Below are 20,735 nucleotides of genomic sequence, written 5' to 3' on the forward strand. Positions count from 1 at the left end.
AAAGAGGACTCTATTAAGTTAATAGAATGAATATCAGCCAAATTTTCTGAGTAAATAATGAAAGTAATCATCTGCAGCGAACATTTGGCAATGATGTTCTTTCCCTGTGCGATGCTGAAATATTTCCATCTGTTTTTGAAAAGAGGCACAACCCATTAAAGAAAGTTGGCTGCTTAAGGGGACGTGAAAGAGATTCAACCCAACTCCATATACTTTTGGGAATGGGGCTGTGTCTCATTTTCTTCCCTTTCCCCTCTTGTTTCTTTCCTTGTTTGGAGTGAATTTATAGTACTGTGTATGTGTATTCAGTTTTAATATTATTATGAATACTTTTACCCTTTTCATCACAGAAATAGTTTTTGCATGTGATTTTGAAGTGAAAAGAAAATTTATCTGCAAGTTCTGGATGAGCTTTGTTTCATTACATAAATAAATTCATGTGCAGTGATTTCATTGCATCATTATTCAAATGAGGGACAATGCTACCCGATAAGAGTATTTCTACAGTTTTTATACAGCTTTTCCAGCTTCTACTGCTTATTTTTTACAGGATGAAATGAAAATATAAAATTGCATTGAGGCTTAGATAATGATCTCAAGCAAAAAAATTTCTAATCTCTTAAGTGTAATGAAATAATGTGGTAAATGGCACAGCATTTACCAAATGGTTTTGCTCGATGTTTCTCCCAGTAGCGATGGGTGTTTAATTTCAACCTAATTTAGATAACTATCATCTAATGTTGGTAGTTTGATAATTCAACTTAGAACGTATGTCAGGAGCATGTATATGCCTGAGGAATTAGACTGTGTGGACAAGCTACCCTTGGGTGCAATGGCTCATAGTTTATGGTAATAGATTGATAAATAGATGCCCAGATTAATAATTTGATGATATGTAGTTGGGTCATAAACGAATGTTTTAAACTTAAAAGAAGTTATGGAAGTATGAAAGCAGACCTGCAAAAGTGAACTGACAAATTGGGTTATGGGACTGGTCAATTGAAAAACAGTGGGAGACATCTTAGATGATCTTTTGAAATACACCATGTGGATATATTCCAACAAAAAAATAAAAATACAGGGGATGGACCACCATCATTGGTTGACTAAAACAAAATTGTATCAAACTTGCAGAAAAAGCATGCACAGGTCGTAAGTCAGAAGGTTCGATAGACTATTATAAAAGCAAAGAATAACAAAGATAGTAAGGGGAAAGCCATTTTTTTAAAAAATAAAGAATTAAGAAAGGGGGAAGCTGAAAGGAAAAATTACAGAATTTTAACTAGAAAACTTATTTAAAGAATTTAAAAGGAAAGATAAAGAATTAAATAAAGGATGATACAGGCAACCGCAGCAGGACTGCCTTGTATTTCCAGTAACTTCTGTTCAATCCTGACCTCTAGAGCAGTCTGTTTGGAATTTGTATGTTCACACTGTGAAGTATGGTTTTCCCCTCTCATCCCAAAGCCATGTAGGTTAATCGGTTACTGAAATTACCTCGACTGTATAGATGAATGGAAGAATGAGGGGAAGTTAATGTATTATGGGGAGAATATAACAGACTTAGTGTAGGATTAGAGTAGATGGGTGCTTGATGATCCACGTAGACCTGATCAGCTAAAGGCGCTGTTTCTGTGGTGCATGAAATATGAAAACAGATTAAGATTTCCTATTAGTATTTAAAAAGAGTTGATCTAATAGAAAGTGAGTATGGGGAATTCTTTCAATAAGAAGAAAATATGGAGATGGCAAATAAATTAAATGGGTATTTTGCATGAAACTCCATTATAGAGGATACAGGTAACAGCTCTGAAATAGCTTAAATTAGGAATTAAAAGGGAGGATCTCAGTAAAATTATTATCACCAAGGAAGTGTTATTTAGCAAGTTGTTTTATCGTCATGTGGACAAATCACTGAGTACTGATGGACTTCATACTAGGGTCTTAAAATAAGTGAATGAGCTAATCTGTTGATTGTGTTTTCCAAAATTCCTGAAATTTTGGGAAGGTTTTATTAGCTTAAGATGAATGCTGCTTGTTGAATTTGCTAATGACACTAAGGGTTTAAAAAGATCTTGGGCAGAGGATGTACTGTGTTTTCAGTTTGAATCAGCACTCAGAGATTGCCATACAATGAATTAATGACCTGTGAAGTTCTCTGTGAATGCTAAGAAAATATATGGAGATCGATAACAACTTAATTGGAAAAAATAAATCTGATATTGATCTCAGAGTTATGAATTAAGAAGTTGTCATTGACTATTAAACTGTAAAATAGACATAACTAAAGACTAAACCAGACTTTCATAAGATAAAGGAGCAATGCTGCAAAGTAACGTTTTCTCATCCTCCTTGTTTTCTTTGGGGAATTGCTTTGGCTTTGCTAGTACTTGTCCTAGAGCCCTAATAAATTGAAAACAACAGGACAGTGGTCATTTGGTTGCAATAGATAAGAAGCAATGAACCATCTCTGGCATTCAAGGCCTCAATGACAGACAGAAGAGCTAATTGTTATAAGGTAGAGGCATAGTTTTAAGATTATGAAATACCTGTGTGATGAAAATTAGTTACAAGCCCCATGTGAGAAAACTGTAAGAAGCAATTCCATCCTGTTCTATACAAGATTGGCTTAGTACCAATATATAGGATGCTAAACACTTGATGAAGTAGAAAATGAGGGTGGCACAGTAGTATTAGCAGTTAGCATAACTCTTTACAGCACCAGCTTTAGGATTGGCGTTCAGTTCCTGCTGCTGTCTGAGGATTTTGTACATTCTCCCCATGACTGTGTAGGTTTCCTGTAGGTGCGCCGGTTTCCTCCCACATCCAAAGATGTGCAGGTCTGGTTAGTAAATTGTGGATTTACTATGTTGACATTGGCAGCGTGGTGACACTTATGGGGTGCTCCAACACTTCTCGAACTGTGGTTGTTGACACAAACAATGCATTTCTCTGTATGTTTTGATGTACGTGTGACAAATAAAACCAATTTAATCCAAATGGAGGTTGGTAATAGCAAATTGTCCATTGCAATGGGATGAACTTGGATGAAATGGATTGGGCTGAACTGGAAACCTGTGCTACTTCCTCATTGAAGGAGAACAGAATGAATAAGAGGAAGATGAATCTTGGAAACAGGTTTTAACTTATTATTGGATCGTGGAACGTATAAGAATAGTGATAACCTAGGATTAATACTCAAAATAGGAAACCCAGGGATTTTGAGAACAAAGGGAAGCTAAAAGTTTGAATAAGATTGATCATCTTGAGCTATTATTGGTAGTATACTGTGCAAGCTGCAAGTGTTTGTCTTTGCAGTAAAGAATTTGTCTAAAGCTAAGTATACATTGTTTTGTTATTGTTCTATATACAGTGTACAGTTATTAAAAAAAACCTTGTTTTGCATGCTATCCATACAGATAATTTCATCTCATCCTACATTAAGGTAGTATAAAAGAGAAAACAATAATAGATTTCAAAATAAGTGTTACAGTTACACAATGCAGTCAGATAGTACGGTGCATAGTCATAACCATGTAGATGATGAGGTCAAGAGGCTATTTTATCATATTCATTAATCTTGTAACAGCAAGATAGAAGCTGTCCTTGAGCTTGGTGGTATAGAAAGGGGTAGAAGAGAGAATGTCTGGGCTGAGTGATGTTGTTTGCCAAATGTATAAATAATTTGGGTGAGAATGCGAATGACATGGCTTGTAAATTTGTTGATGATACCATGATTGATATTATAGTGGACAGTGAAGAAAACTGTCTTAAGGTTAAAGCTGGAGAAGTTGGCATTGGAATATCAAATATAAATTAGCTAGGACAAGTGCAAAGTGCTATATTTTGAAAAGTTAAGATGAGGCCGGGTAAACTTTGTGACCGGCAGGGCTGAGTGGAGTGTTCTTGAACAGAGAAAACCAAGAATCAAGTACATTGTTACCTGGAAGTGGCAATAAAAGGGCAGATAGGGTGGCAATGCTCTCCTCACTACTGCCATCAGGTTCAGGAACAGTTATTACCCCTCAACCACCAGATTCCTGAACAAGAGTGGATAACTTCACTCACCCCAACACTGAAATGTTTATACAAGCTATGGACTCACTATCAAGTACTCTACAACTTGTGTCCTCACTACTATGTATGTATGTGTTTCTTTGTTGATCTATTTATTTATCTATTGTTTATTTATTTATCTCTTTATTATTTTGTTTTTCTTTTTTGTATTTGCACAGCTTGTCTCTTGGGAATTGGTTGTTTGTCCAACTTCGTTGCAGCTTTTCATTGATTCTGTTGTTTTGATTGTGAATGCCTTCAAGAAAATGAATTTTAGGGTAGTATATGGTGACATGTATGTACATTGATAATAAATTTGCCTTGAAGAAGACGTATAGCATGCTTGCCTTCATGTCTGTGGTATTTTGTACAAGAGTTGGGATTTCGTGTTACAATTGTATACATTGTTGGTTAGACCACACTTAAGAGTATTGTGCATGGTTCTGCTGGCCATACTGTAGGAATTGCAGAGAGAGGGTGCAGACAAAAAATAATCACAAGGATGTTGTATAGATTGGAGGACTTGAGTAAAAAGGAGAGATTGAATAGGCTGGATCTGTTTTTCTTAGAACAAAGGAAGTTATGGAATGATCTTATAAAGGTTTAAAAAATACTGAATGGTGTAGTTAGAGTAAATAGATGGTCTTTTTCCCAGGGTAGAGGAAGATAATACTTTTAAAGTTTCTGTTGAAGGTGAGAGGGGAAGGATTTAAAAAAGACTTAAGGGATAAGTTGTCATAGGTTGTTGAGTATATGGAATGAGCTGTCAGAGGAATTGTTAGAGGCAGGTACAGTTATGACTTAAGAAAAAAATTTGGATGAGTACATGGATAGGAACAGTTTAGAGGGAACTTGGCCTAATGAAGACAAATGGAGTTTGTTCATATGGGCATGTTGGTGGACATGTAGGAGTTGGGCCAAAGAACCTGTTTCCTCTGTGCTGGATAGTTATGAATCAGTGAAATTGAACTCGGTTATTCAGCATTTGTGGAGGTAAATTTTTGGTTGATATTTTACATTAACACTATTCACCAGGACTGAGAATAGAAGGTAGATAACCAGTAGATGGAAACAAGGAAGGAGTGAGCTTCTGCTCCCGTTTCCCACTCCCTATTCTCTCATTACTAAGACTTGTTACTCTCCCCCATCTGGTTCTATCTGTCCATTGCCACATACAAATCCATATGGGTTTCTTCCTTGGCTCATCTTTCTCATCCCCCTTCCCCAGTTCAATGTGCTCATCATTCTTTATGTGGATCCACTCTTATCATCTGGTTCCATTCAATCATTGACCAGTCTCTGTCTCATCCCTCCCTTTCACTTACATTTACTTGCTGTCTTCCCTTTGCATTCTGAGACTTCCAGTCTGAAATGTCAACCATCCCTTGCCAACACAGATACTGTTTGATTAGATAAGTTCTTCTACCATTTTAATTTTTCCTCAATTTTTCCTGCTGTTTAACATCAATGTGAAAGTCCTTTGTTTTTTTCTGAGTAGAAAAAGATCTATTGTTTAATTATCGATTATGTGGCAATTGATATATTTTAGTTACCAGTGTTTTCAATTAATTGAATTCGTATCAGAAAAATGCATTAAAATTGAAAGCCTCTGTGCACCAGGTCTTCAGAAAAGTCTTAACAAATTGTGCAGTATATGTCTGCCAGCTTTTAATTTGATGTCTGTCAAGGGCACGGTTTGATCTCAATTCCCGCATTCCTTTTCCAGATGAACATGCACAGTTGTATTCATCTTGCAGGGAAGACTGCAGGTATGCTTATTGCTATTCAGACTTTTAAAACTGGCCTCAAGAATTACAGGACAAGTAAGAATCTGTGGTTAGTAATTATTGTGATCACTAGCAGAGCAGACGTTCAGAACTGCTTAGTGCATAGCTGTATTGAGATTTATTACATCACTAAGCCTGCTCTCCTGACATCAATTTATGAGCACGTTATCTGCAAAAGGAGAAGTTGGTGAGAGCACATTGTGTAGAAGAAAGGTATGTTTATTGATTTTTTTTTGTCAAAATTATGTGACATTATCAATAAACTTCAGGGCTTTATAAAAAGAACATCCAATTAGCTGTAAATAGAAAGGTGGCAACTGAGGTTGTCAATGATATAAAATAATGGAGCTCTCTATATTAAATACTAATAGTGCAATTTCATAAATGTCTGGGCTTTATCCTTCTCAACTAAGGCTATTACGTTCCCAGAAATTCTCGATTTCAAGCTTGCACATTTCTGAATTTTTGGAGAAAGCTTCTTTCATTTTTTACAAGCTGATTTTAAATACATATGGAGTTATTTTGTGTTTAAAGTGCACTGAAGTATATATTTTTCCCAAGTTTTAATTCATGACCAAAATATTAGTAGAGCACAGTTCAAATTATTTATTTATTTTAAAGTTCATAATTTGGTTGGCAATGATAAAGTACTAGTTATCTCTGTAGTGGTGCAGTGTGAAAGGTTTTATGTTTTCCTATCATAGACTGTGTTGTATGCAATTGCCAGTACTTAACTGGTTCATGATTGCTCAACCTGGCTATCTCTCGTAGAATGAATTGCTCTGTTTTATTTTCCCTACTGATATTTCAAGTGTGTCATTTCTTTTTCATAAACTCAGAAGTGTGCATGCTACAGCATTTGGACATTTACTAATGGATTATCTTCATGGATATGTCACAACTTTCTAAATTTTAACATTTGCTATTTCAGTTATTCCCAGATTCTTGGTCTTGATTTGATCTTTTGCCCAGAGCTTTCTCTGAGTTGTATTTAGTTTGTGAACTTTTGAGAGACAGCATGTGCCAGAATGCACAAGTATCATTCTGTCAGTCATGCCGATAAAATACTCTGCAAGATTTTATTATTTGAAGAGCTAGGGCATTGGATGTGTTTTTTATTAAGTGGCAGTAAGAGTATACAGAGAAAAGGGGTATTAATGTGTTCTTACCAGTTCTGGTTTGTATTGAATGAACTTTAAAAAAGTACATTTTATTCAGTGTATTTTTGCCAATCTATTTTTAAGTGCATTTCAAAACAACTGTGCTTCTTGGCTATTTGTTCTTGGTTTGAAATGTAAAAAACAGTAAATTTAAATTTTGCAATCTCAGTTAAGTTGCTGATAATTATATTTTTATAGTGTGTGTGTGTGTGTGTGTGTGTGTGTGTGTGTGTTATACAACTAACAAACAAACCAGCAAATAGGTATCCACCTAATCCTAAAACATCAAATTAAGGGTCTATACAGATTCCAAATACATTACAAAAGATGTTGGGCATGCGTAGTTCAATCCACAAAGATGTTACTGAGCCATGTTTTCTATTCAGCCTTTTGATTTTCTTTTCTGTCAAATCTATGGTTAACCTCATAGGGTGATAACAAATCAGATAACTTTTATTTCTATCACTACTCCTGGTCCTCTTCTCACTCTTCTCTCAGTAAATGACTGTTACCAATGCTGCAAAAGCTAGAATCACTTCTATTTTTAGGCTGATCCAAGAGAGGCAATCCCCATTCATTCTCTCAAGAGCTGCTCAATTCCAAGGATATGACCTCTGTGGTGGCTGTAACTTATCAATGGGGAAAATACAGATGCTGGAATTCTGAAACAAGATTAGAAAGCTGAAAATAGATCAATGTCTGTACAAGAGCAGGAGGGATTGAGATTTTAACAAGTATTGGGGTCTTCTTAGTTCTATCTATCTTGCTTGTGCATTAAAAAACACTTGGAAATTTAAAAATGCACTATAAGCACATAACCATATAACAATTACAGCACAGAAACAGGCCATCTCGGCCCTTCTAGTCTGTGCCGAACGCTTACTTTCACCTAGTCCCACCTACCTGCACTCAGCCCATAACCCTCCATTCCTTTCCTGTCCATATGCCGATCCAATTTTTATTTTAAATGACAAAATCGAACCTGCCGCTACCACTTCTACTGGAAGCTCGTTCTACACAGCTACCACTCTCTGAGTAACGAAGTTCCCCCTTGTGTTACCCCTAAACTTTTGCCCCTCAACTCTCAACTCATGTCCCCTTGTTTGAATCTCCCCTACTCTCAATGGAAAAAGCCCATCCATGTCAACTCTATCTATCCCCCTCATAATTTTAAATACCTCTATCAAGTCCCTCCTCAACCTTCTACGCTCCAAAGAATAAAGACCTAACTTGTTCAACCTTTCCCTGTAACTTACGTGCTGAAACCCAGGTAACATTCTAGTAAATCTTCTCAGTACTCTCTCTAATTTGTTGACATCTTTCCTATAATTCCGTGACCAGAACTGTACACAATACTCCACATTTGGCCTCACCAATGCCTTGTACAATTTTAACATTACATCCCAACTCCTATACTCAATGCTCTGATTTATGAAGGCCAGCATACCAAAAGCTGAGATTCCATCTTCAGGGAACTATGCACCATTATTCCTAGATCACTCTGTTCTGCTGCATTCCTCAATGCCCTACCATTTACCATGTATGTCCTATTTTGATTAGTCCTACCAAAATGTAGCACCTCACACTTATCAGCATTAAACTCCATCTGCCATCTTTCAGCCCACTCTTCTAACTGGCCTAAATCTCTCTGCAAGCTTTGAAAACTACTTCATTATCCACAACGCCACCTATCTTAATATCATCTGCATACTTACTAATCCAATTTACCAGCCCGTCATCCAGATTATTGACGTATATGACAAACAACATTGGACCCAGTTCAGATCCCTGAGGTACACCACTAGTCTCTGGCCTACAACCTGACAAACACTTATCCACCACTACTCTCTGGCGTCTCCCATCCAGGCACTGTTGAATCCATCTACTACTTCAATATTAATACCTAACGATTGAACCTTCCTAACTAACCTTCTATGTGGAACCTTGTCAAAGGCCTTACTGAAGTGCATATAGACAACATCCACTGCTTTACCCTCGTCAACTTTCCTAGTGACCTCTTCAAAAAAAATTCAATAAAATTTGTCAAACATGACCTTCCACAAATCCATGTTGACTGCTCCTAATCAGACCCTGTCTATCTAGATAATTATATATACCATCTCTAAGAATACTTTCCATTAATTTACCCACCACTGATGTCAAACTTACAGGCCGATAATTGCTATGTTTACTCTTAGAACCCTTTTTAAACAATGGAACCACATGAGCAATACGCCAATCCTCCGGCACCATCCCCGTTTCTAATGACATTTGAAATATCTTTGTCAGAGCCCCTGCTATTTCTACACTAACTTCCCTCAAGGTCTTAGGGAATATCCTGTCAGGACCTGGAGACTTATCCACATTTATATTCTTTAAAAGCGCCAGTACTTCCTCCTCTTTAATCATCATAGTTTCCATAATTACCCTACTTGTTTCGCTTACCTTACACAATTCAATATCCTTCTCCTTAGTGAATACCGATGAAAAGAAATTGTTCAAAATCTCCCCCAACTCTTTTGGCTCCACACATAGCTGTCCACTCTGATTCTCTAAGGGACCAATTTTATACCTCACTATCCTTTTGCTGTTAATATAACTGTAGAAACCCTTTGGATTTATTTTCACCTTACTTGCCAAAGCAACCTGATCTTTTAGCTTTTCTAATTTCTTTCTTAAGTTTCTTTTTACATTCTTTATTTTCCTCGAGCACCCCATTTACTCCATGCTGCTTATATTTATTGTAGAGCTCTCTCTTTTTCCGAACCAAGTTTCCAATATCCCTTGAAAACCATGGCTCTCTCAAACTTCTAACCTTTCCTTTCAACCTAACAGGAACATAAAGATTCTGTACCCCTCAAAATTTCACCTTTAAATGACCTCCATTTCTCTATTATATCCTTCCCATAAAACAAATTGTCCCAATCCACTCCTTCTAAATCCTTTTGCATCTCCTCAAAGTTAGCCTATCTCCAATCAAAAATCTCAACCCTGGGTCCAGTCCAATCCTTCTCCATAATTATATTGAAACTAATGTTATTGTGATCACTGGACTTGAAATGCTCCCCAACACATACCTCTGTTACCTGACCTATCTCATTCTCTAACAGAAGATCCAACACTGCCCCTTCTCTAGTTGGTACCTTTATGTATTGCTGCAAAAAACTATCCTGCACACATTTTACAAACTCCAAACCATCCAGCCCTTTTACAGAATGGGTTTCCCAGTCTATGTGTGGAAAATTAAAATCTCTCACAATCTCAGCCTTGTGCTTACTACAAATATCTGCTATCTCCTTACAAATTTGCTCCTCCAATTCTCACTAGGTGGTCTATAATATACACCTATAAGTGTTACTGCACCTTTCCCATTCCTCAATTCCACCTAAATAATCTCCCTAGATGAGCCCTCTAATCTATCCTGTCAAAGCACTGCTGTAATATTTTCTCTGACAAACAATGCAACACCTCCCCCTCTTGCCCCTCTGATTCTATCACACACTGTGGAAAGGGAAACCATTTTGAGGTATGTGAAATTACATCAAAGTTGATAATCCAAAGCACCAATGGTAAGAGGGAAAATGAATTTCATTGGTTTGGATAGCAGGCATCAATAGCTTTGTTAGTGTTTAAGTAAATTAAAGATCTTATTTCCATAACATTGCAAATCTTTGTTTATGAACAATGTATTGGGAAATCTAGTTGTGACTACATATTCTTCTAAATTTCCCGTCTGAAATTGTACATTCATGTGTACTCATTTCAAATATAAACTCTTGATCTTTAATTTCTTTCAGTAGTTTCCTGGTTGACCTTGCCACCCCTGTAAATGTTAATTCATTTCAAACTTTTTTTCTACATGCTCCAGTGTATCAATTCATGTTCATCCTTTGTATTTATTTTAGCTGAGCAGCAATGGCTTGCTGTATTGGAATGCCTTGCTTTGCCCTGCTCACTCTCTAATCTTTTCCAGCTTCTGAAAAATTTCAGTCTTACATTTTTGCTTTTGTATTCTTGATTTTCATCTCTATGCTACTGGCAACCATATCTTCAGCTACCAAGATATTAATCTCTGGAATTCATTTCCTGAGCTGATTCATGTGATTACTACTTTATTGGATATTCCTTAAAATCCACTACATTGCTTTGATATTTGATCACATGTTTTATTCTGCTCTATAAAATTTTGTTTCACACTTATGAACTTGGGGTGCTTCACTACACTAAAGATGTAGTTCATTCTAGTTATTTAATCTTATATAAGATTTGCGCCCTTTCTTGCTTCAACCTACAACACAGAGTATGCCCTTCGAGTTGCACAGCCCAGCAATCCCCCAATTTAATCCTACCCCTATTACAGGAGAATTTACAATAACCAATTAACCTACCTACTGATACGTTCTCAAAGTGTGGGAGGAAACTGGAGCAGCAGGACGAAACCCATGTGGTCACAGGGAGCATATAAAATCTCCTTACAGGCCGTGGCAGGAATTGAACACTGGTACTGTAAAGCCTTGTGCTAACCACTACGTTACTGTGCTGCCTCAATGTAAAAGTAAGCACAGAACATATCACTCTTAAAGTGGTTGTGGTTCAAATATTACCAAATTTTAACATCACCTAATTGCTACATTTTGTCCTGGCCCGAGGTTGTAACACAATATACAGTTGGCCCTCCTTATCTGTGAGGGATTCATTCTGGGACTCTTCACGGATACCAAAAAACACAGATGCTCAAGCCCTTATTCAGTCTGTCTTAATGCGGTGGACCTTAGGACCCAGCGGTGGGGCTCTGAATCTGCAGTGTTTCTGTTCACAAAAATAATCATGATTGAAAATAAAGTGGAAATAATAAAGTGATCAGAAAGAGGTGAAATGCCATCAGTCACTGGAAAAGCATTAGGCTACAGTCGGTCAATGATTGGAACAATTTTAAAGGATAAAGTGAGAAGGGCCCTGCCCCGTTGAAAGCTACAATTATTACTAAGCAACACAGTGGTTTAATTATTGGGTTTTGGGGTTTTGGATTTTTGATCCTCTACATCAACCTGGCACAGATGGACAGCACACTTGGGAGTGGTCTGTCACTGGATCGAACTCGGGAACTTCCCCAAGCCCGGTGCTGAAACATACGTTTCTTAAGTGTTTTATATGCATAGAAAGGTAAAATATATACTATATACTAAGACAAATGTTTGACTAACTGACGCTAAACAATACCTGATGTACCTGTTCCAACTTACTTAGTAAGAGAGCTTCCGTTTTTTTTCGATCCTGATCCACGTTAACCTACGCACATCCTCCCATATACTTTAAGTCATTTCTAGATTACTTATAATACCTAATACAACGTAAATGCTATGTAAAATAGTTGTTATACTGTGTTGCTTAGGGAATAATGACAGGACAAAAAAGTCTGTACATGATCGAACAGCAAGTGCTGGAAGAGCACTTCTGGGTTTTCTCAATTGGCGGTTGGTTGAATTCATGGATAAGGAGGGCCGACTGTATGAATCAATTCAAGACATTGTGCTTGTCTCTAAAAACCAACAGCAGTATTCAAAACTTATATCAGCATTTTTAGACAGCAGTTAAAATACAGTGTATAGAAGTATCCCCTCCCCACCCCTCCCATAAGTTTTCATGTTTTATTGTTTTAGAACATTGAATCGCAGTGGAAATTTGGCTTTTTTGACACTGATCAACAGAAAATGGCTCGTTCATGTCAAAGTGAAAAGAGATCTCTACAAAGTGATCTAAATTAATTCCAAATCGAAAACACATAATAATTGATTGCATAAACATTGACCCACTTTAATATGACACATAAAATCATCACTGGTGCAGCCAATTGGTTTTAGAATTCACATTATTAGTTAAATTAAGGTCACCTGTGTGCAGTCAAGGTGTTTCAATTGATTGTAGTAAAGGTACACCTGTACCCGGAAGGTCCAACTGCTGGTGAGTCAGTATCCTGGCAAAAATGACACCATGAAAACGAAAGAACATCACAAAAAGGCTATTGAAAAGCATGTCAGGAGATGGCTACAAGAAAATTTCTAAGTCATTGAATATCCCTTGAAGTATAGTTAAGTTAATCATCAAGAAATGGAAAAAATATGGCACAGTTGTAAATCTGTCTACAGCTGGCCATCCTGATAAACTGAGTCGACGTGCAAGAAGGGTCATGCAAAAATTCTTTTGTGTACAGACTGAAAAGTCTAGATTTGGACAAGCTCATCATCCTCCATCATAGGTTTCCAAGGAGGGGACTAGTGTGGGAGGCCACCAAGAGACCAGTGACAACTCTGGGGGAGTTACAAGCTTCAATGGATGAGAAGGGAGATACTGCACATACAATATCTGTTGCCTGGATGCTTCACCAGTCGCAGCTTTATGGGAGAGTGGCAAAGAGAAAGCCACTGTTGAAAAAAAACAAGAAATCTCACCTAGAGTTTGCCAGAAGGCATATGGGAGACTCTGAAGTCAGCTGGACAAAGGTTCTGTGGTCTGATTAAACCAAAGTTGAGCCTTGTGGCCATCAGACTAAGTGCTATGTTTAGTGTAAGCCAAATACTGCTCATTATTAAAAACAAACAATTCCTACCGTGAAGCATAGTGGTGGCTGCATCATGTTGTGGGGATTCTTCACTGTAGCGCAGGCCCTGGAAGACTAGTGAAGGTAGAGGGTAAAATGAATGCAGCAAAATACAGGGGAATCTTGGAGGAAAACCTGATACAGTCCACAAGAGGACTGCGACTTGGGAGAAGATTTGTTTTAGAGCAAGACCCAAGCAAGAAGCCAAAACTACATTGGAATAGCTTAAAAAAACAACATAATCAATGTCTTAGAGTGGTTAAGTCAGAGTCCAGACCTCAATCCAATTGAGAATTTGTGGCTGTAATTGAAGAAGGCTGTTCACTCACAATCCCCATGCAATCTGACAGAGCTTGAGCAGTTTGTAACCATATAACAATTACAGCACAGAAACAGGCCATCTCAGCCCTTCTAGTCCATGCCGTAAAGTTTGTAAAGAAGAATGGGGAAAAATTCCAGTGTCCAGATGTGCAAAGCTGATAGAAACCTATCCACACAGGCTGAAGGCTGTAATTGCTGCCAAAGATGCATCTATTATATATTGACTTGAAAGGTATGAGTTAAAAAAAAACTACATTGGTCATAGAAGGTTTAAAAAAAAATTAGAAAAAATGGGACCAGAAAGACAAAATCTCAATAAACCAAAGTATTTTCTAAATCGTAACCAGATCCTCAAAGTATGTTTAATTATCAGTTAGTTGTCAGTTAGTTTATTTAAAGATAAAGGAAGTGAGGATCCAGGAAGAGAAATAATAGAATTTTTTTTTAACAGAGTTAGCTTCTAAAGAGACCCATACTGGACAGTCCTCACGGTTAATGTAATATGACCAAAACGTAAGATTTCATATATTGACTGTCCACCGAAAATTTGGTAAAGCTAAATCTCCATTCTTTTTAACTTTTTGAAAGTGAACTTTATTTAATCGAGAATGTTTGTTTTTCCATATATGCAAAGATAGAATTGTATCAAGAGAATCAAAAAAGGACTTAGGGATAAAAACGGGTAAGACCTGAAAAGGGTATATTAATTTAGGCAGGATATTCATTTTAATAGAGTTAATTCTACCAATCAACGATAGAGAGAGGGGTGACCAGTTTGATAGTGCCCTTTTCACATAATTCAATAAGGTAAGAAAATTTTCTTTAAGTTGGTGTTTATAATTCTTAGTAATTGTTACACCCAAATAGGTAAATTGATTTTTTTTATAATTTTAAAAGCAAGCTTAGTATTAATTGATACCAGATTATTGAAGGGGAAAAGTTGGGTGATTGGGTATTAAATGCTTCCAGGATCTGTTTGTTGGAGGAAGTCACTTATTGTTTGAGCAACTATCAGCTAAATATAGCTTACCAAAAACCCACTTTTTTCGATATTTACGAATTAGAGACTTTCTGCGATCTCCATTACATTCATTTCCTATGAGTCCTGATAAGAACTTATTAGATGTAATTTCTAATTTGAAATCTTTTCATAATGGTTCAATATCCAATAATTATGGTATGTTGTTGGGAATAAGAGAGGCTCCTTTAGACAAAACTAAAAATGCCTGGGAACAAGATTTACAGATTTCAATTTCTGAGGGGACTTGGAATGAAATTTTTAAATTGGTTAACACTTCATCAGTATGTGCTCGCCACTCCCTCCTACAATTTAAAGTGGTCCACAGGGCCCACATGTCCAAAGACAAGCTATCTTTGTTTTTATCTGTATATATCTCCCTATTGTGATAGATGTAACAGTGGAGAGGCTTCACTAATCCATATGTTTTGGAAGTGTCCGAGTCTTGAAAAATACTGGAAGGAAGTATTCCAAACTTTTTCTGTACTTTTTAAAGTGAATTTTAAGCCTAACCCTTTGACTGCCTTGTTTGGTATCGTTGGAAAAAAAGGTATAACTTTGCAGACATCTGATTTGCATATATCGGCTTTTATTTCTCTTATAGCTAGGAGGGTGGTGTTGCTTAAATGGAAGGATGTTGCTCCGCCTACTCATGCTCAATGGTTACGTGATGTTATGTCATGCTTAAATTTAGAGAAGATCCGTTGTTCAATTTCTGATTCTAACCAAAACTTTCAAACATTGTGGGGACCATTTTTGAACTACTTTCAAAACCTTTGATTTGGTGTTAAAGTACAGATGTTGGCTAATAACATAAATCACTATGTGATAAGGATTTTTTTCTGTCTTTCTTTCTTTACCAAACAACTTCGATCTTGGTAGTGGGCTTAGATTCTTTTTTTATAATAAAATTATTACAATTGAAATTACAATTTAATAAATGTACGTGTTTGATTATGAATATAGGGTACTGCGATTGCAAGTGTGATTTAAATATAATGTATTCAGTACTATTCTATCTTTTTTGATTCATAATATATATCTTCATGTACTCTGTATTCTTCTATGTGAAAATTAATAAAAAAAAATTGAAAAAGAAAGGTGTGAGTGAATAGGCAATCAATTATTTTGTTTAATAATAGTAATAAATTTAGACCAATTTGTAGAAATTTGCTTTCGCTTTGACAAAAGAGTCTCTTCTGTTGATTAGTATTAAAAAGTCAATCCACTATATTTGAATGTTGTAAAACAAGAAAGCATGAAAACTTCCGGGAGTGGGGGGGAGGTTTGCGGTGGAGTGAATAGGCAATGAATAGGCAACTGTATTTCTGTGTCTGCTAGGTGAATGTAGTATTCCAGTTTTATTAGCCATGTTTTATAATAAAAATCAAATAATATCTTGTATGACACTGTGCACATGCTGTCATTAGATGGCTTAGAGCTGTTCAAGGGGTTCAGTTGCTTCTTGGCAATTCAGCATGCAGTGAATATGGTGTATAAAGTAAAGCTCTCAATTTAGATGATGAACTATAGAGCAATAAAGATAATACACTACTGTATCAATTACATCTGATTGTCAGTTAAAATTGTTTTGTGTTCTCTTTAATAACACGCAGTTAATAGTATGATCTGGTATTAAAAAAGTAGTAAATGCAAAATTCAAAATTTGTTTTTCTTTTTTTCTTTCTGACTTTAAATATAAAGACTAGTTAATTATATTTGACTGAACAAATACTGGTCTTTTTTCTTTAAGTTATTTGAGAAACATTGCTCAAATTTTCTTTTAACTTGTTTGGCTTTAAAATACTTGGAAGTAATTTAGTCATAGTGTTCCAAAATTAGGGGTTTAAGATGCAAGGTAGGAAGTTCAATAAGTCTAAGGAAATATTTTTTTCACCCAGAGTGTAGTTTGCAATGTGGAGCACACTGTCTGAGAGGACAGTAGAGGAGAATAAGAATTATATTTATTATCACTGACATGTGACATGAAATTTGTTGTTTTGCAGCAGCAGTACATTTTGAATACATGATCTGCAGAATACAAAAATATAGTGCAAAATAAGGAATAATGAGATAGTGTGCATGGGTTCTTGGACCATTCAAAGATCAGAAGAGCTATTCTTAAATTGTTAACTATGGGTCTTCAGGTTCCTGTACCTCCTTTCTTATAGTAGTAATGAGTCGAGGACATTCCTGGATGGTGAGTGTCTTTAATGATGCACTGCCTCTTGAATATGCTGTTAGTGGTGGGGAGGGTTGTAGACGTGATGGAACCCTTTGCAACTTCTTGTGATCCAGTGCATTTGAGGCTGTATGGAAATTTGCAAGAGTCCATGCTGACATAAGTCCTTAAACTCCTAACAAAGTAGAGTCACTTCTATGCCTTTTTTTTTGAGTTGTGTTGATGTGTTTGGTCCAAGATGGATCTTCTGAGATTTTGATACCCAGGATCTTGAAGCTGCTCCCCTTTCCACCACTGACCCCTAAATGAGGTCTGGTATGTGTTGTTCTGACTTTTCGCTTCGAAAATCAGTTCCTTGGGTGTGATGTTGTGGTTGCAACACCACTCAACCAAGCAATTTATCTCACTCCTGTAAGGTCCCTCATCACTGTTTAAGATTCTACCACCAACAATGCTGTCATTAGCGAATTTATAGATGGAATTGGAGTTGTGTTTAGCCACACCGCCATGAATGTAGAGAGAGAAGAATGGTGGGTTAAGCATGCATTATTGAGGCGTATCTGTGTTGATAATCAGAGGAGGAAATGTTATTTTCCCCATTGACTTTGGTTCCCAATAAGGAAGTAAAGGATCCAGTTGTAGAGGGAGATATAGAAGTGCAAGTTTTGGAGTTGGGTTATTGGTGCTAAGCTATAATCAATAGACAGTAGCCTGGCGTGTCTTGTAATTGTGCAGATGTCCCAAAGCAGAGCGGAGAGCCAGTGTGATTGTGTCCACTGTAGACTTGTTTCAGTGATAGCCAAATTGCAGCGGGTCCATATCCTTGCTCAGGCAGGAGTTAATTCTAGCCATCACCAACTTCTCAAACTCTTCATTATGGTAAATATGAGTGCTTCTGGGTGATAGTTATTGAGGTAGCTCACCCTGCGCTTCTAGGGCTTGAGTAGGATATTGTCCTTTAGAAGTAGGTGGGACCCTCGACCACTGCAGTGAGAGATTAAAGATTTTCTTGAACATGCCAGCCAGTTGGTCGGTACAGACTTTCAGTACCCAGCCAGGTACACCATCAGGGTTTACCTTCTTGAAGGATGTTCTGACATTGGCCTCCAAGACAGAGATCACAGGATCACCAAATGCTATGGGGATTCAATTAGGTGTACAGTCAGTCTTCCTTTCAAAATATTAAAGACATTGAGCTAATCAGGGAATAAAACATCTCTGCTATTTATGTTGATAGAAAGTGCCACAGGTGTAAGTCTCTGTCTCTAGCTTTACTCGGAGTTGCCTTTTCACTCTTAGATTGACCTTCTGCAGGTTGTAGCTAGACTTCTTATAGGATTCTGGATTGCTCTTGAGTGCCACAGATCCATCTCAGCAGATTGCAAATCCCCTAGTTCACCCAGAGTTTCTGGTTTGAGAAGACTCGGTAGGCTCCTGCAGGCAAACACTTAACCACACAGACCTTGATGATATCAGTGATAGCTGTGGTGTTTTCTTTCCGATCTGAAGATGAATCCATGAATATGGTCAAGTCCACTGATTCAAAGCAGTCTTGTAAATGCTTCTCTGCCTCTAATGACCATAACTTTGCTGCTCTCACTACAATCCCCAGCCCCCATCTATATCCTGGGAGTAGAAGCACAGTTAAGTAAATGGACTTGCTAAAGTGAGGGTGTGGGATGGTGCAGTAAGCATTTTTAATGGTGGTGTAACAGTGTATGTGTTGGCTCTTCTAGTTCTGCAGGTGAGCTAACGTCATTGTCCATTAGACTTTTTCAAATTGGCCTGGGCTTCCTGCAATCACACACGATGATCAGGAAGACATAAAGATGCACTGTCTCATAACTGTTGGTCTCGGTGCACAGTTACTCCAGGATCAGCTTGACATCTGCCAGGGTGGAATGTATACCACTACCAGCATGACTGCAAAGAACTCCCTTGGCAGGTAGAATGGAGTGCACTTGACCATTGGATGTTCCAGATTGGGGGGAACAGGATAGAGACAGAACTGCCATATTTGTATACTGTGAAGAGTTAGTTATGAAGGCAGAAATTCCAGAATATGTAGATAAGCACCTGAATCCGTGAGGTATCAAAGGCAACAAATCCAGTGTTGGTAAATGAGGCTAGTATAGGTGAGTACTTTAAGATCGACATGGATGTGGTAGAAAGAAAGGCCATTTCTCTGATGTATGACTTGATGACTCTACTATTCTCTAAAATATTGATCAATCAAAGATTAAGTGAAGTCAATAACATTTTCTGGATCTATGTGGTATTGACTTTCAGCCACAAAAGATGGAAAATGTAATTTTTTAAGCCAATATTTCAAACTGTGTAGAGGCTATATAGGAAAAGATGTGTAATGGAATAGCCCATGTGCCAATAAGTAAAATTTGACAGTAAAACCCTTTCAAACAGAATTATATTCCTTTTAACTTAAGTTTGTAGGTCCAGAGGCATATGTGGAAGGAAAAAAAAACTGTTAATGTTAAGTCTTTCTGCTTTTATAGCTGTTGCCTGCCCTCAGACTGATTACAGCATTTTCTGTCTTCATTTCAGATTTTGAACCACGAGTTATTTTTGATTTTCATTTACTCTTTGGTAAAGCTGCTTTTTCTTTCACCAGTTACACTTGGCAGCTCTGGCATCATTAAAGACAGATATAGTTGATCTGAATAAAAGACTTCAGCACACAGAGCGGGAGAGAGACTTGTTAGAAAAGAAGCTGGCTAAATCTCAGGTAAGATGAGAACAAAATTATGGATTATATGCTGTAATGTTGACAATAACAGCATAAATTGTTCAATAAATTACAGGGTCCATAATGCAATGATTAATGAGAAATGTGATTTTGGAAATGAAAGTAGTTTATTACAAATTATATACATTTATCTTCATGAAATAATGAGCACTCGCTTTAAATTCAAGACTATTTCTATGTTATGAAGGGTGTTCAGCAAGTATCTCAGTACAATGAATAAAATTGAATCTATGGCATCATATTTTTAGGTCCTATACGTTGTCTTATTGGTGGGAAATAGCACCTAAGACTTGAATCAAAATTTATTTGAATGGACATGTGTTAGGTACCATGCATTCTTTACATATTCTTGGCCTGGAATATGAAAAGAAACCAGATTAAGATTCAAATTAAAATGATTTCTTCATATGTCTGTTGCTATCTTTATGCAACTGAACATATGTTAAAAATGAAGGACATCCCACTAGTGCTGAGTATGACCATTTATATAAATTGGAAGGGATTTCCCTTCTTGTAGATGGTGTTTAATTAAAGGCTATATATACTGTGCATCATGTAGATGAATGTTTGTATTCTTGGCAGAATAGATAACTTAAATCTGCAGCAATTTTCTGTATCACCTGTATTTGGCCTGGAATCAAGTACCCCTACCATAAGGGTCTACAATGAAAAAGAAAATTAGTTATATAATATTCTGGTTTCATGGCTTCTTTATGTCTATATTTCCATTTGATATTACAGACTATTTCAGACTCTCTAGTCTATGCTGACTCAAAGAACTATCTCATTTTCCCTCAAATATGTTCTCCCCATTTGTCATTAATTTCCCCCACTCATGATTGGAGGCAA

General features: G+C 36.9%; 1 protein-coding gene across 3 annotated transcripts in view; it reads left to right on the plus strand.

Annotated features, from left to right (window-relative positions):
- The window catches only part of mcc (MCC regulator of WNT signaling pathway), a 145,241-nt gene that overhangs the window by 54,747 nt on the left and 69,759 nt on the right, over positions 1-20,735 (plus strand). For all 3 annotated transcript variants that reach the window (XM_059969577.1, XM_059969576.1, XM_059969579.1), the window contains one exon: positions 19,752-19,865. In XM_059969577.1, the coding sequence (XP_059825560.1) occupies positions 19,752-19,865 (114 nt within the window). The remainder of the gene's footprint in view (positions 1-19,751; positions 19,866-20,735) is intronic.

This window comes from Hypanus sabinus, chromosome 5, assembly GCF_030144855.1.
Source record: "Hypanus sabinus isolate sHypSab1 chromosome 5, sHypSab1.hap1, whole genome shotgun sequence".
NCBI lineage: Eukaryota > Metazoa > Chordata > Chondrichthyes > Myliobatiformes > Dasyatidae > Hypanus > Hypanus sabinus.